The sequence below is a fragment of the Camellia sinensis genome, chromosome 6 (assembly GCF_055761805.1).
Source record: "Camellia sinensis isolate YWXY chromosome 6, ASM5576180v1, whole genome shotgun sequence".
In the NCBI taxonomy this organism is placed as follows: domain Eukaryota; kingdom Viridiplantae; phylum Streptophyta; class Magnoliopsida; order Ericales; family Theaceae; genus Camellia; species Camellia sinensis.
In genome coordinates, this window is record NC_138966.1 from 128,252,719 (window position 1) to 128,269,239 (window position 16,521).

Below are 16,521 nucleotides of genomic sequence, written 5' to 3' on the forward strand. Positions count from 1 at the left end.
TTTAAAACTATTTATTTGGTAGATATATAATTTTATCATATTTATTTTTAAAATAATATACAATTTATTTTTAAAATTATTCGACTTTCATTTTTTTAAAAATAAATGTTATAAAATTATGTAATTGAAGGTATCAAATCGACTTGGTTTTTTATTTTAGTGATCTACAGAAAGTGACTTAAAACATGAACAATTCAAATAATTGAAATATGGCCCATGGTGGACCTCATAAACCCAAACAGTGTCGTCCACTCCAATAGCTGGAGACGACCTACTGCAAAAAATTATTACTTTGTCCTATGAATTTTATTTATTATATATATATATATATATATATGTCCTTCTACCATACACATATCTTAAAATAAGTGAACCATCTACAAGTTATAACACTTTGTGGCACAAAGTATCATAATCAAATCATTTACAATCATAACTAAAATGATCACAGTGAGTTATATAACCAAGCACCACTTAAAGCATAACTAAAAACCTCTTCATTCATAACTAAATAACAGTCATAATAATTCATAATAAACAATAAGTCATAAACAAGAGTCATAACCAAACACTCTTCAGTCATAGCTAAATTATAATCAACACCACGTTGTTATAACCAAACATTATAAAAGTCATAATTGTGATACACACATTTTTTGATATGTGTATTATAAAATTTACCTATATAATATGAGATGTGTTTGAAGTTGAAAATTGTAGAGTTTTTTTTTTCAATTTTAAAAAATTTTATATTATCAAAACACAAATGTTGGATTTATTTTACAATTTCCGACGCCAATGGAACATACTCATCATGCCCATACCAAAGTGAAAATTTTACATAGAGAACTCATATGATTTGACATAAACTTGTCTACATTTATGGGAGAGACATAACAAAAATACTAAAATAAATGTAAGAGACATCACCAAAATGCTAAAATACATTTTTTTTTAGATAATTTTATTTAATAAAAATAGATGAATAGTTTAAATTGAAAAGAAATCAAAATATTAGAATTTAAAGTAACAAAATTAAAAATACAAAATATATATATATATTATAAAGTTCAAACTCTGAATTTTTATTTTATTTTTGTAATTTTCCCCTACTTTTTTTATGCAACATAGGTCATCAAATTATATGCTGAAAACTACATTTAATTTATCGTTGTTAAAAATAAATAAATAATGAAAAAAACACAACTATCTAATTTCTTCGAGATGAGATCTTGACAGTAAACACATTTATTAAAAATTATGGCTAATTATATCAAGATTCCATAAATATTGACCTTCTCAAGTATAAAAATCATGTCTTCCTTCTATTGAGGGTCTAAAAGGGATGAAAGGTGAAATATTTTTATAGTTGAATAGATCAAAATGGGATAAGTTGATATTGTTAATAGTTTTTTTTTTAGATGGGAAAAGCCATGAGGCAGGTTACAAATATTCAGAAAGAATTAAAGCGGACAAATTTGGCGGAAACTCTTCAATGCATACAATCATTCTTTGTTCCCAGAAACAAAATCTGTATAGAGACGTTGAAAGTTCCGACACAATTCAAAAGTTTGCTGTAACAGACGGCCATGGGGGAAAGGAAGAACTTTCCCATCTGAAGGGCCTTAATAGTGCCGAGTGACGAGTGAATCGCCTTCAAGGTGGATATTAGAGTCCCAGTTTTGATGGCAAAATTTGTAGCTCGCAACTGTAGTACTTGTACCCTTTTTAAACTTTTGGGAAGTGTATTTGAACCATTTATTAAGTTTTGGGAATCTTTGGTCTTGTTGTATCTTGGTTTTGAATGAGTAAAAATTGATTTAAACTTGTTGGGATTGCTCGTTCACGTTTGTTTACGTTGAAAAGTTGTTTGGGAATTTGAAAATCATGTTCTAGAGTCGACACCGGTCTTGGTGGTGTCGACACCTTCTCTTTTAGCTGACCACAAGGGTCGACACCAGTCTGGGAAGGGTTGACCCTTGTTCTGAAATTGCTCACTGCATTTTGGTGTCGACACCAGCCTGGGGAAGGGCCGACACCTGCTGTGCAGTCAATCAAAATGTTCCAGCTTTCTTCTTAAGGGTCGACACCTCTACTGTAAGGGTCGACACCTGCAACATCTTTTAGATTTTTCAGTCTGGTTTGGGGCCCTACTTTTTGGGGATTTTGACTTGATCTTTTGGGTTGACTTTGGGGCTTATTTCTATTTTGACCTAGTACTATAAATAGGCTTCCACTTAACCCTTTTCTTTATTTCTTCTTCTCTTTTCTCCCTCTAAACCGTGAAACATATTCTCTCTCTCAAAAATGCACTTTTCATCCTTAGATCCTTAGATCTACTTGCTTGGAGGCCTCTCCTTACCTTGCTCCTTTGAGATACATTGTAGAACTTGTCAAGGGCTTCCTTTTGATCTGAGCGGTTTGTGGTTTCGTCGCCTGTAAATTTTGGGTTCTTCTTCCTTGCTCCTCTTCTAAGCTTGAGGTAGGGATTTCTTTGATCTTTTTCAATACCACTTTTATAGATAGACATGTGGTAGTCTTTATTGCATAAAAACCATGTTGTTATGGATTTTTCCGAAAATCATGATAAAGGATCTAAGATTTGGTGTTGATGTTGAAGTTTTGTGGACTTGGTGGTTGTTTAGATTTAATTGGGTCTTATGATATGAACATTAAATTGTGTTGGGTTGGTTATGTTTAAATATAACGAATTGATAATTTGTTAATTGTTAAAAAGGGGATCTATGATTTGGTAATTTGTGATTGGAGTTGTAAAGTTGTTTGTTGTTGGGTTATTTGGGAAAATGATTTATTATGTTTGTGTAGAGAGGGAGGAAAGCCCTAATTTAATGATATTATATAATGGATTTTTAAAAGGGAGGAAGTTGAATAATCCTTATATAATTTGCTAATCTGGGTTGTATGATTATGTTTATATCCAAAGAAAATAAAAGGAGAAGTAACCACGGAGTTGGTTTTGTTTTAAACTAATCACATGAAGTTGAGTTGAGTTATGGTTTTAATACCACTGGAATTGGTTTTGTATAATAAAGAGAATGAATTTGGTTTGGGTTTTGTAAAATGACGAGAATGAATTCTTAGAAATGGTTGGAGTTGTATGGATTGGAAAAATAAAGAAAGGTAGTCTTTTGAAAGAAAATGAAATCATCGCCCTTTTGAATTGATAATGAACTGGAGGTTGGATGTTGGAACCTTTACATAATATTATTGTTACTAGACCAAAAGTCTTGTGAGAATTGGATTATTGTTTTACGTGTATGTAATACATTTATTTAGAAGTTTTCTCCTTGGGCTATCAGTGGAGAATAGCCATGATTGTTGTAGAAATTGCATGATGATTAGGTGAATTGAAACTAATCTATTGGAATTTGTCATTGAATATGACGGTTGGATTAAAACATTGTATATGTGAATGAAATAGTCATTGTATATGACAACATGTTTAAATACATTGTATATGTGAATGAAGTGGTCATTGTATATGACAACGTGTTTAAATATATTACATATGTATATTGTTTGGGAGGAGATAGGGGATCGACTCCATTGATAATTAAGTTAGTCGGAGTGTCCAGGGTGAAAGTCTCGAAATCTTATTTATATTTGGATGCCAGTTCCCTCGGACGTAGTTCCGTAAAATGGCAAGATAATGGAAGTGTATGAATGATGTTTATGATTGAAGTGTTGATAATATGAGTTGTAATCTCATTTTAAAATGTTTAGATGATAATGAACTATATCCTTTAATTGATGAGTTGTAGTCTCATTTTAAAATGTTTAGATGATAATGAACTATATCCTTGAATTGGAATTTTGTTATGAAAATGATGTATTCTTGACTTGGTATGTTGTTATGGCAAGGTGTATCGTTGACTTACCTTGCTTAAGGCAGATAGAACAGAATTTATTCATCATTATTGTCTCAGTGTATCTAGGTATATCATGGGTTATTATGATTATTGTCCTAGAAGGCCGTGTTGCCTCAATTGTTGAAGCAGATAGCTATTGATTGCTTATTGTTTTCCTTTTGTATTAAAGGCATATTTGTATAGTTAAGAATGTGTTGGAAACGGACGGAAGTATTGTGTTGAGATTGTGAAAAATGTGAAAGACTTTGAATACTTGTGAACATGTTTTGAAAAGGCAAATTAGGTGTAAGTTTGGAAAAATGGAAGAAAACATAATGGGCTTGCGGAATCGTTTTCAGGAACTTGTCATTGTCATATGAATTTTGGGAAAACGAGTAACATGAAGAAAGAAAAGTAAATTGTTAATGTTGTTGAACGAAAAGAATGTTTTTGAGAAAAATTCCTATATAAGTATATTTCTGTATAAACTGTCACATTGTGTATATGATATAATTTGATGCATCCATGATCATAGCGATCTGTAAGTTACTATTGTTTAGGATCATGTTGAGATCCCTACTGGACTTTATGTTCGTCTCACATTGCTAATCCTTTTTTAGGTGAACATCAAGAAGTGTTTCAAGATCGAGGATCTTCTTTACCTATTGGCCACAGGGCCTTTTATTTGTAGGCAGAATGCCATTGATGTAAAAAGGGTTAAACCCTTTCTTTTGCTGTTAAAGATGTAAGCCTGCGGGCGATTTATTTATTTATGTACATGTTGCATTTTCGGATGAGATAATCTTTATTTATTCTTACAAATGATGTAAAGAGCTTCCGCATGTTATCTCTGAAATTGAATAAACTTAATGAATTTGATAATGGATTCTGAGACATAAAATGTGGGACGTGACAGCAACGATGCATGGGCCTCAGCGCAATCAGCCTCACCCCAGCACTGAATCTCTTCCGACAATGAAACAATCACTTCCCTACATGATCGCGAATAATCACTCCGACTCAAATCAATTTCTAGTTCGAGAAAACAGCAGCATCAAAATTCACTTTGTAGAAGCCCTCCCTTGGCACCAACCAACGAACAATAGGTGTGGTTGTGGGAACCCATTCCTCCTGATTATGCACTTGACCAAAATCTTTCACAAGCACACAAACCCAGCAAATGATGTCCTCAGCAGGTCAGTGAAGATTACTAAAGACGACTTGATTGCAAGCAAGCCACAATCCCAACATAGCACAAAAAAGAACTCCAAACCATGTTCAGCAACAAGATTGTCGACCTCCAAAGCCCAATGTAGAAAATCAGAGCATGCCCACGTGATACTTCCAATTGCAGCAGACTGAGGTCCCAAACCCGACTGGCCAATACACAATCTCAGAGACAATGCACTAAGGTCTCAACCTTTGTTTCACACAGCGTACAATTTTCATCAATCGGTAATTTTGGTGCCTCAATAAAGCTCGGGTTGGGACAATGTTCAAACAGGCTTTCCAAGCAAATACCTTGATCTTTCTAGATAGGCCGTGGTGCCAAATTTCCTTTGATGTTGTGCCTGTCCTCCATCTGATGAACTAGGACTGTTGGCCGATTGTGACACACTCATTCGTAAATGATAGGCTGATCTAACAGAGAACATTCCATTTCGGGTGAAGTGCCATATCAGTGTATCAGTGAACAGACATACACTACCCCGAAAAATCTGGGTAGATTTGTCTGGGACAGTAGACTTACATATTTCCATAAACAATAACCAGAACAGATCAAGTCACTAGCTAAAACTGTCTTTGACATACCATGACATATCATACATACCAACAAAGTGAGACAGAAATGTAACACGAGTCAAATCAGAGAAGTTTTTGAAGAAAATGATACAGATTGACACAAACTAAGCACAGGTACAAGTCTCAACACAAATTGATACGTACTTCATACTTCCTTTGGCTCATTAATAAACTGCCCTCTTCACTCACCTTTCTCACAGCAACTGCTCCTCATTAGACAGAAAGATCCATTGTCATGTTTGTCTTGCTTGTCGCTAAAGCTCTAATCAAGCGGTACCTGGCTCTCGGATGGATATCCCATAAAGAACCCCAAAAGTTTGGTCCACTCTACCCCTCTTGCCATTTCCAGAAGAGGCAACTGCTTTTCCCTTGTCTGCTGCCAGGAGCCTTCTCTTGGAAGCAGCAGCCCTAGAAGGTGCTTCCTGGGACATGTCTCTGGGGACCTCCTTGACAATCCTGTTAATGCCCTCTACAGCATTTGCAATAGTTGACATGACCCTTCCCAAGATGAAAAGAAAAGCGAAGCACATATGAGTCAAACATTCAATTGGTTCGGAGGAAAGTTCCCCAATGCCATTCCATAACAATATCAAGATCCAATCAAGAAATCCATGTATTTTTTTTTTAACAAGTAAATTAATGTGCTTGTATATATACAAACAAATGTGAAAATGACAGTTGTAACCATCATGTGGGTAAAAAAAAAAAAAAACTGCAGAAATCAAAATTTGAAATAAAAAATCTAGACAGTTGCATCGGAGTAAGAAAATGCTCGACATAGTATATATATTATATATATTAATATACAAGGATTGCAGGCCAAATGAGGAATGCCAAGGCCAAAACAAACAGACCAGGAGTTGGCTCCATGTTTGACTCATTTACAAGTTGAAGAAGCCAAAGCTCAAAATTAGTTTTTCATCTATAGTCTTAATCGAAATCTCAGGTTCAAAAATCAAATCAAAATTTATAAATATATAGGAGCATTTGTATCTTTAAAAATGCAACTTTAAATGTTAAGGCATTTCAAAATTGCAGCATAACTTTTCATTCTAGTCTTGAAAGCTGAGATTCAAGTTGTCTTTCTCACAATTTTGAAAACTTTCTAAGTCTCAATTTAGAAGGCTTTATTCTAAAGGTCAAGATTTAAATTTTTGTAAACCCAAGTTTTCAAACTATACCCTCAGGCTTCTTTGTCACGCCCCAAGCTCCGTGACAACGCCGCACACTCATTTAAGTGAGCATGCAAGGCTAAGAGTCCAATCACATAACCCACAATGTAAAATACTCAAATTAAATCCTTAATTATCATAATGCTAAAATCCATAAAAATAAATAATTCTTATCATATAAAATTGTCCACCAAGTCCACTAATATAATCCACTAACAAAATAATAATCCAAGTGCTTAAATCATAGTCCTACTCTTGGTACTCCCACAAGTAAAAACCTCGCACAGCTCTACTCCTCAAAATCTGAAAAAAAATAAAACAAAATATGGTAAGCTAGACAGCCCAGTAAATAACCAACCCTCACTGCTAGCTGGATCAAGTATACACAAAAAAAAAAAAAAATAGTGGATAACCAATAAATATATTTTCGCTACCATTCAATAAATGAGCAATTATTTTGTAAGATGGTTTCGTAGCTGAAAATAAACAGTGTAGCAATACATTTTAATTGAAAAGACAATGAGATAATTCGATGAAATTTCATTGTTCAAAATTGATGGTTCGATATTCAAATGGTTCAATGATGCAATTCACAAAACCCAAGTCTTGGTGAATACGGTCACTTAGCCCGTGACAAGGCCCAAAACCACACATAGGCCGGTGGTAAAACCCCAAAAGAAACTAGTTTCTGTGCCAATAAATAACCCCCATTGGCTAGGGTCCAAATCATAGTCAAACTAGAGTGATGTTCAGAATTCAAACAATATGCAACTTTTAAATAAAATATTCGATATTTTTAGAATAAACATTTGGTATAATTTTCCGAATAGTTTCACAAAATATTCAAATAACTTCCATAATAATATCCGATGTTGTTTTATACTTGACCCATATTTTAATTTTAGGAGAATAGGAAGGCTATAAATAAATATTTATAATTTGAAACAATTCAATAGGAATAAAAATGAACCAACAGTGATAGAGGGTTACTTACCTCAAACAGCTAAAATAATATTTCCCAAGCTAATCTCAAATTACCAAGATCCACCTCAATCTCACAAACCTAATAAAATATTACACCACATAAACAATTATTATGTGCACCCATTCTTCTCTTATTGTAACAACAATAGAATAAATTAACCCAATAGCCTATTAGGAACTCCCACAATTTAGCATCGAAACAAAGCCATCACGGCTTCGGAAATTCTCAACCCATATTATTCTATTATTGTTTATATACATGTAAAAATTTGGAATTGCTTGTAGTCAATCTTGTATCCCACAAACACGCCACCATTAAACTTAACCTATCACATATCAATCTCAAAATATGAACCACCCAAACGGAATGCAAAATACACTCTAAAATTGAGTGAAACCGAGACCCCTAACATAGACAACATCAATATATTTGTTTAATCATATATGCCCATAAAATCATCTATTGATATATTAACACTAAAATCATAGATAGGAATACAATAAAATAAATCTTACCTAAGTGATGAATAAAGCAAAACCACCACTCTTATGAATCTTCCCTCTTCCTTTTGGTTTTGGTTTCTTTTCTTTAATTTTTTTTTCAAACCCTTGCTACCTTTCCCTTCCGCAGCATCCACGTCTTTTTTTTTTTTGTTTTTTTTCAAGAATAAAAGCCACGGCATGATGGTTTATTTAACCTAATATTTTTCTTTTTCCAAAATTGCAAAATTACGCACCTATGTTATAGAAATAATAATGACATCTCATAATTAATTCCTTGATATTACTAAATGACCCATATAAATTAATTTAATTACCAATCTATCCAAAAATAATTATATACAAAACTTGGGTTTTACATCCTTAAACAATAACAAAATTTCAAGCTAAAAGCTCAAAACTCAAGTTTCGATTCAAAACCCACATTTGGGTAAGTATTCAAGAATCAATTTGAAACTTCAGACCATAAAATATAATGTATTCCAAAAGTTTGAACTTCACCCTATAGATATGGCTTCATCAGTAGAGTCCTGGTCAATGTCCCATGAGTTTTTCTGGAGGGAAGAACTTCTAACCCCAAGTAAGCATGTAAGATCTACATATATATGTTGAGGTGGTGAATTGGCATTACACTTATTAAAATTATTACTATTTTGCTCGATGGGGGTGTTCGAAGAAGTCTAATAACCCCTGACCGTGAGAGATCCCCTAGCGAGCTGAAATACTTGTTAGCAATGGATAACCATCATACTCACAATGCAGTTTTAAACAAAAAAAATTGATTAAATGAGAAATAGACAAAAGAAAAGTTGTTTGGAAGAGAGTGAGAGCAAGCCAAGTTAACCAAGAAATCCAGAGAAAGAGCAAGAAACAGAAGAAGAAAGGAAACCAACCAAACAAAGGAAAAATGTATTTCTCTTTCTTAATATGGTTGGGCCAAAGCCTAAAAATGCAGATGACTAAACTAGCATGATCCTAATTTAAAAAGAATAGTTTAAAATGTATAATGAACCTTTATTAGTTAGAATACACTAACCATGGTTATCTAAATAAGAGTAAAAAGAATTTCAATTGAACCTCACAAAGCTACCCTAACCTAAACAAAGGATTCCAATCAAATGCATATTCAATTGAATCAAATAACTGCAAAATAATGTTTTAGAGGGTTGTTTGTTTGATACAAGAAGAATTTATTTGTCTTACTTTTTGGATCACCAATTCTCCCAAAAGCTTAAGTTGTTAGGAAATAGGCCAAACAATTTATACCAAGCTATTCAACACCCTTTATTACGTGCAACCCCGTCTTGCACATGGAGATGCAAACATTCATACATATTGAAGAAAGAATGCAAATGGAGACCAAATGAAAATGAAGAAACTTGAACCCAACACCTCCCCCACTAGTCCCAAAAGCTTAAGCTATCAGGAAATGAGCCCAACAATGTGTATCAAGTTATTCAACATTATTAACTAGTATCTTATCATCGAAGATCTCCAAAAGAGCAATAATTACCTGAAGGTGCAATATTGTTGAAAGTTTTCTTTGACCTTATTTCGTTGCCACTGCAGTGCATTCCATCAATCTTGCTCTGATTTAATTGATCTCAGGTTCAATGCATTTTCCCTATTGAAAGGTAGTCTACTCAAGTTGGGACAACCATGTATCTCAAGTTGCTTTAAGGAGTGCCACTCCAATGATTCATTTGTGCAAATGCTCCTTAATTTTGGCATATTATGAAGTGTCATTTTCTCCAAATTTGGGAGCACAAATGGATCCGTTCCAGTATTCTCAAATTCCGTAATTATCTCTTCAATTTCACAGCAATCTTCAACTTCTAGTTGCTGGATTCCAGAAAGTTGCTGAACCAACCCCTGAGAAAATACATTGATCAACATCGGGCAATCACTCACAACTAGAGTCTTTATTTTGCATAGGCTACCAAAAGGCAAATAACCTTCCAAAAATGCTTTTCAACATTGGCATGTTCTTTATGTATAGTCGCTCTAGGTTTGGCAATACGGGGCTGTTTATTGTTGAATTACCATCCACAATTGTTCCAATTGCATTGCAACTTTCAATTAGCAAACCTTGGACCTGATCCATGCTCTTAAAAAACTTCATTAGATTCTCAGCAGGGTGGTTGACCAATTCGAATGCATCAACTTTAGCAAGTAACTCTGAAACAGTAGGATTAAAACTTCCACATTTCATGTACCTTTCATACAGGTATGACATAGGAATTCTAGGACAGGTTGAGTGGCAACCAATGCAGACTTGAAATGATGCAAAGTAAAGGTCGTCTCTCTTGATGAAAATTCTAAGAATGTCTGCATTGGGAACACAGATATATGTAGTAGATGCCTCCAGCTTTACGATATCTACTATCTCATCCGAAAACTGGAATTGGAGAGCGGTTAGTTTTACAGGAACGATCTTTTCTATGGTAGCATTTAGCATCTTAACACTCCATTGCTTGCAAGGAGCTTTCACATCCATGATCAATTCCTTTAATGCAAAAAGCTTGGAAATCACTTTGCAATTAGAAGCTACCCTTGAAAAAGTGTTGTCAGTAAATGATAGTAACAAACGCCTTAGGCACATCAATTTCTCAATGAAAGATGGTATACTTTTGACCCCACTACCTCGAAAATCAAGCACCTCAAGATGCTTAAGTCCTTCCAATTGAGAAGGAAGCTCCGTCAAATACCTACAACCATTTAGATAACACACTTTGAGGCTGATCAACTTTGATATGGATTGTGGTAATGACACAATTCCTGTACAACACAAATCCAAAACTGCGAGAGTTTCCATATACTCAAAGAATAAAGTAGGGATTGTATTCAAACTTAAATTCTTCTGTAGGAAGAGTGTGGAAAGCACACTACAATCAGGGCAGTCTGGTAGGGTTTGCAGTTCATTGTCTATCAGAGAGATCCAATTTTTCTCTAACCAATATTTTTTATCTGGGGGTTTTTGCAACGCTTCATTGGTTTTCACCGAGAGTTTACATTCACCATCATGTAAAGCCACTTGCCTGATAATTTTGTGCATCCTCACATATCCTGTGGTCAAACCTTCATCAAGTAAGGATACATTCTTCAGATGCTGCAATATGCTACGACCATTGATGCGGCACTCATCTGCATCACCATTACTGTTAAGAAACATTCAGCAGCCCAACACTCCAACAAACAATCTATGGGAATATCACTATCTTCAGAATATAATGCACCATAGCGAAAGCAATTCTTCTATTCACTGTTCAAATTATTGCAGCAGAAACTCAACAATTTATACAGTTCCCCCATTCCTTCGTGTTTGATGTCAGGCCAGTTTCTGAAGTTGTTAAATCCATCAACCCATTGATCTTCACTGATTCTCATTCTGAAGTCACTCGCTACCATTTTTATAACGAGTGGAAGACCACCACACTTGTTAACTATTTTCCAGGCAAATTGTGAGATTTTTCTATGATCTTTAAATACTGGGCATCCCAAGATATCCTGAAACATTTTCCAGGCCTCATCTTGTGATAAGTAATTCACCTTGATGACCATATTCACAATCGAGGAACAGACATGACCAAATCTAGTTGTCAATACTATCTTGCTACCATTCGTACTTTCTGAAATTCCCAGGAGGCCATACAAGTTTAGGTCTTGCTTCACATTATCCAAGAGTAGCAAATATCTTTTACCTTTCGAGTCTTCTGATATTCTCTTCGCAACTTCATAAGTATCGCTGGTGATTTCCATATCAAGTTTCAGTCTACACACAATAGCCCGTTGCAACTGCTCTGTGCTCAAATTCTCCTTGCTACCCTCTGTTGAAACCTTCACCCAGATGACAATATCAAACAAATTGCCAACTTCTTTGTGGTTATTCAAGCTTAGCATTATGGTGTTTTACCACTCCCCACCATTTCATGGATTCTAATCCCTTTAACTTTGTCATTCCTTAGCAAATTCAAAATGTTATCCACGTGCATTTGAAATGTGCGAAATTTTTGGATTTCTGGTGCTCCCATCACTTCTACCAAATATTCTGAAGATAGTGATATTCTCATAGATTGTTTGTTGGAGTGTTGGGCTGCTGAATGTTTTCTTGGAAGTAATGATGATGCAGATGAGTGCCGCATCAATGGTCGTAGCATATTGCAGCATCTGAAGAATGTATCCTTACTTGATGAAGGTTTGACCACAGGATATGTGAGGATGCACAAAATTATCAGGCAAGTGGCTTTACATGATGGTGAATGTAAACTCTTGGTGAAAACCAACGAAGCGTTACGAAAACCCCCAGATAAAAGATATTGGTTAGAGAAAAATTGGATCTCTCTGATAGACAATGAACTGCAAACCCTACCAGACCGCCCTGATTGTAGTGTGCTTTCCACACTCTTCCTACAGAAGAATTTAAGTTTGGTGGTTGATCAACCAAATATTCTCCCAGTTGATTGCTCTCTTCCAAAAGTTTGAGAACTCTTTCCCACTTATCTTTCATCTCTTGGCAGAACTCTGAACGTGAAAGAACATGCCATACTCGTGAACCTCTGTTTTCTTTTTCAAATTTGCTTTCAAAATCTTTCACATCCTCCTCAATCTTCAACACCCTGCAAACCCAGTTATTGCAAGTATTAGTTGGCATCTTGTTCTTGTGTCTCTGGAGTCCATTCTGGCAACTGTCCCTTTTAGCAAGTAATCTTTTCACAGCATCATTCAGAGTTCCATGAATCTGTTCCAAACTGTTTGAAGCAGAAATTTTGTCCATGAAACCACCATAGAATGTTGTCCCACCTTTAGAGACAACCTCCATTACAGCAGAAGCTGCTGCCTCAACAGGCACCAAGAAACTTGTACTCTGTAACAAAAAGTTAGAAGGAAGAAAACGTTAGAATTAATAACTGCAAGGATGGACCGAGAGCACTAGTTGCTATATCCAAAAAAGAATAAATTACACAAATGGTCCCTAAAGTATATCTATTATTTAATTTCTGTCCCTAATCTTTAAATTGTATCAATTGCATCCCCAAATTTCACATATTAATTCAATGTAGTCCCATCCTAACTGATGTCTAAAAAGCAGACGAAAATTGCTTACGTTAGCATCACATAAGACATTGGAGCACAATAAGGACATTTTAACGCATCTATTTATGCCAAATACTATCAACCGAAGAGTGGTAAAGTAGGAAGTAATCCAGTTTGATGCACTCCGTGAGTGTGAGGAATGTGGGTGGCAGTTAGCACAAACTGGACTCGAGGTTGTGGGGCCAGAGTGGCCAGTGAGATTCCCCTCGATAATCATGGGCGGCTCTACCTTTTGGGTGGGGTATGCAGTTGCATAACCCAAAAAAAAAGAATGGTTTAATAAATTAGCAATATATATATATATATTAAAATTGTTCATTCTCTAAGTTTGAACACCTTATCCCACTCCATTGAATACCCAACCAACCCAACTCACTTGGTTAAACACCCACTCCACTCCACTCCATTGAACACCCAATGAATGTTAGGATTACCATCTTTTCTTACCATAATTTGTTTATTACTTTGTGTCAATATTGTATTAGTTTAATGAATATCACCACTCATACTTGTTACTATTATAGTGTTGACGCATGAGACAATAAATAAAACATAGTAAGAAAATGTGGTCATTAATGCTCTTTATATATATATATATATGGTTTTAGTTTATATATATAGATTCTTCTTTGTTTTTGTTTATTCTCTCTAGTATATATATATTTTTTAGACAATTATCTAGTATAAAATATACATCCACATATTTTACTTCTTGTCTTAAATCTTATATGCCTATTCTTGTTCAAAATTTATTGACCAATCAAAAATTTATTTTACTGCACAAATTAACCATAGTGAAACTTCTATAAGAAAAAAGTCTCATTTTATCATGTTAGTGATAAATACAAACAATATTTACATAAAAGTTTTTATATCCACATTTTGGCTTTTGAAATAATGATAACAATATATTGATTTTGTGTGTGTGTGTGAGAGAGAGAGTGATTTGAAAAGTCTAAATTAGTAGATTTATAAAGTTTAAATTTTTGAATGTCTACTCTGAAAAAAATCCCAGAGTCACACTATCGATAATGGCAGTTTTTTCGTTCCAGATATTGTTTCTGTGTTTGAAGGAGTTGGTTGTCCTCGGTTAGTAGCAAAGTTTTTAAAGGCAAATGTGTAACATGAAGGGTTTTGTCCCTTATGAGGTGAAGCGTAAGCTTTAAGCTGTTGAGGCGTAAGCATTTCAAATTCTAAATTTTTATATTTAGTGAATAATTTAAATATTTTAAAATAATAAATAAATACATCAAAATTAAATATGAAGGTGTAAATACTTTTCTACTCAAGGCTCACTACCGAGAAGGAAGCTTTGCTTTATTGAATATGAAATTGGTATTCTTAGCTTTATTGATTGAGCTTCTCATTGAGCATTAACTTTGAGTTGTTTCTTGATTGGTCATTTTCTTAATAGAATATAGTTGCAAAAATGATTCTTTCTATTTTTTACTTTTTTATGTTTAAACCATCTACTGGACCAAGTTTAACAAGTATCTAAAACAAACTCTTCATATGTGTACTCCTCACATGCTTATACGTAAAAAGTGTACAAGACGCACCTAAGGCGCATGTCTCAGACAGTGTGCACAAGCCTTTTAAAACTTTGGATAGTAGTCACTGCTTGGATAGTGGCATTAGTTCATTCATTCTCTGAGTTAATGCTGCCAGTTCAACAATGTGATCTGTTTGTAGGTTGAACTGAAGCTGATTCTCGTGTTCCACGGTGGCTTGTGCAGATGTCTAAATTTGAACTTGCCTTTCAGATGGTGGCATAGACTATGCATGGGGCTTTCCTTTTCTTCTTCTGTGGATGCAACAATCACTTGGTGTTAGCAAGTACAGCAAATGATTGGTGCATCCCCTTCCCCTCATTCACAAGGTTTTGTTTGTTTTTCAAAAAACGTGATACAGAGTGTTCCTACTTACTAGTAGGATTTTGGCTGACTCTTTTGGGAGCTTTTTTGCATGTAGATGAGGTTCAAGGCTGACTAATGCAGTTCTAAAAGGCTCAGTTCCCAGCCACTTTTTGGGGACCTTCATAGGTTGGTGATCCAAGCGAAGGATGCGTTCAGATTGAGTAGTACCAGGACCCCGTTAAGGCCTCTGATCGATAGCACCCAACCAATTGATTTTAACACAGCAAATCGCAAACAAAACTATGGATTTATGGGAATTTTAGGGATAAAAGCGTGGTTCATTCAGGTGGGAAATGGGTAAATTCCGTCAAAATTGCCCGTCAAAGGCCTAATAGGAGGGAAGTACATGTAGTCTTAGGTATTTAAATAATATGTGGATCAAATTAGCTGATATTGACCCAGCCTCACTATGTAGAAAAGGCACTACAGAAATTTAATCATTATGATTAAGCCCCTCTGATAACTGTCCGACAATCTTCACTGTATTTAAAAAATAAATTTTATTTGTGTACTTAATAACAAACGGAATATAGAAGAAATAAAGGAAAGGAGAGAGTTTGTTTGATTACAAAAATCAAACCATAAAATAAAATAAAATAAATAAAACAGATTTTTATTTTGTTATAAAAAACAAAATCAAAATCTGAAACAGAAAAATAATAAAACAGAAAAGTAAATTAATTGCTTACCAAATTAATTTGTTGAACAAATTTTCTGATCAAGTCCAATGTTTAACACTGTGTCCTTAAGGCAGATTTGTCCTCTCCACGGTGCTTTCAGAATGTGGACGTCTATCTCCTAGAATAAAATGATCAACAGCAAACAATAGCAGCACTACAAATTATTTGCACAACGAACACACTTTGTGTTTGTACTATTTCTCACAGAAAATTATATGCAGCAAAATGTAGAGAGTAATTACAGAGGAAAGAACGAATTTCCTGAATGAAAATAATCAATAGAGGGTCTGTCTATTTATACGAGAAAATGTGGCTATTTGGTTTGAAATAAACAGGTGCAAACCTGTTCAGTTTGAATGAACAAATATGGCAATGTTTGGGTTTGAATTTGAATAGATACTGAAACTATTCAAGTTTAAATTCAAACAGATAAAAACCGGCAGAATTTTGGTGGAGGAAAATCGGGCAAAAATTTTTTGAAATTAATTTCTGAAATTCAAAT

General features: G+C 34.5%; 1 protein-coding gene across 1 annotated transcript; it reads right to left on the minus strand.

The window, feature by feature from the left end:
* Window positions 1–9,907: 9,907 nt before the first annotated feature.
* On the minus strand, window positions 9,908–13,472 carry LOC114263570 (disease resistance protein At4g27190-like). The gene is made up of 5 exons (XM_082876433.1): window positions 13,434–13,472; window positions 12,699–13,193; window positions 11,631–12,166; window positions 10,350–11,487; window positions 9,908–10,201 (listed from the first exon to the last, which is right to left on the minus strand). The coding sequence occupies exons 1-5, from the start codon at window positions 13,470–13,472 to the stop codon at window positions 9,908–9,910; spliced, it is 2,502 nt and encodes an 833-aa protein (XP_082732559.1).
* Window positions 13,473–16,521: the final 3,049 nt, after the last annotated feature.

Bases quoted from the DNA above. Each gene is read 5' to 3' on its own strand.
- LOC114263570 (XM_082876433.1), bottom strand. From the start codon at position 13,472: ATGTCCTTATTGTGCTCCAATGTCTTATGTGATGCTAAC. The intron at 12,167-12,698 runs GTAGGGTTTGCA...ATCTGGGTGAAG, and splicing joins ACTACAATCAGGGCGGTCTG to GTTTCAACAGAGGGTAGCAA. The intron at 11,488-11,630 runs GTATAAATTGTT...GTTTCTTAACAG, and splicing joins CACGAAGGAATGGGGGAACT to TAATGGTGATGCAGATGAGT.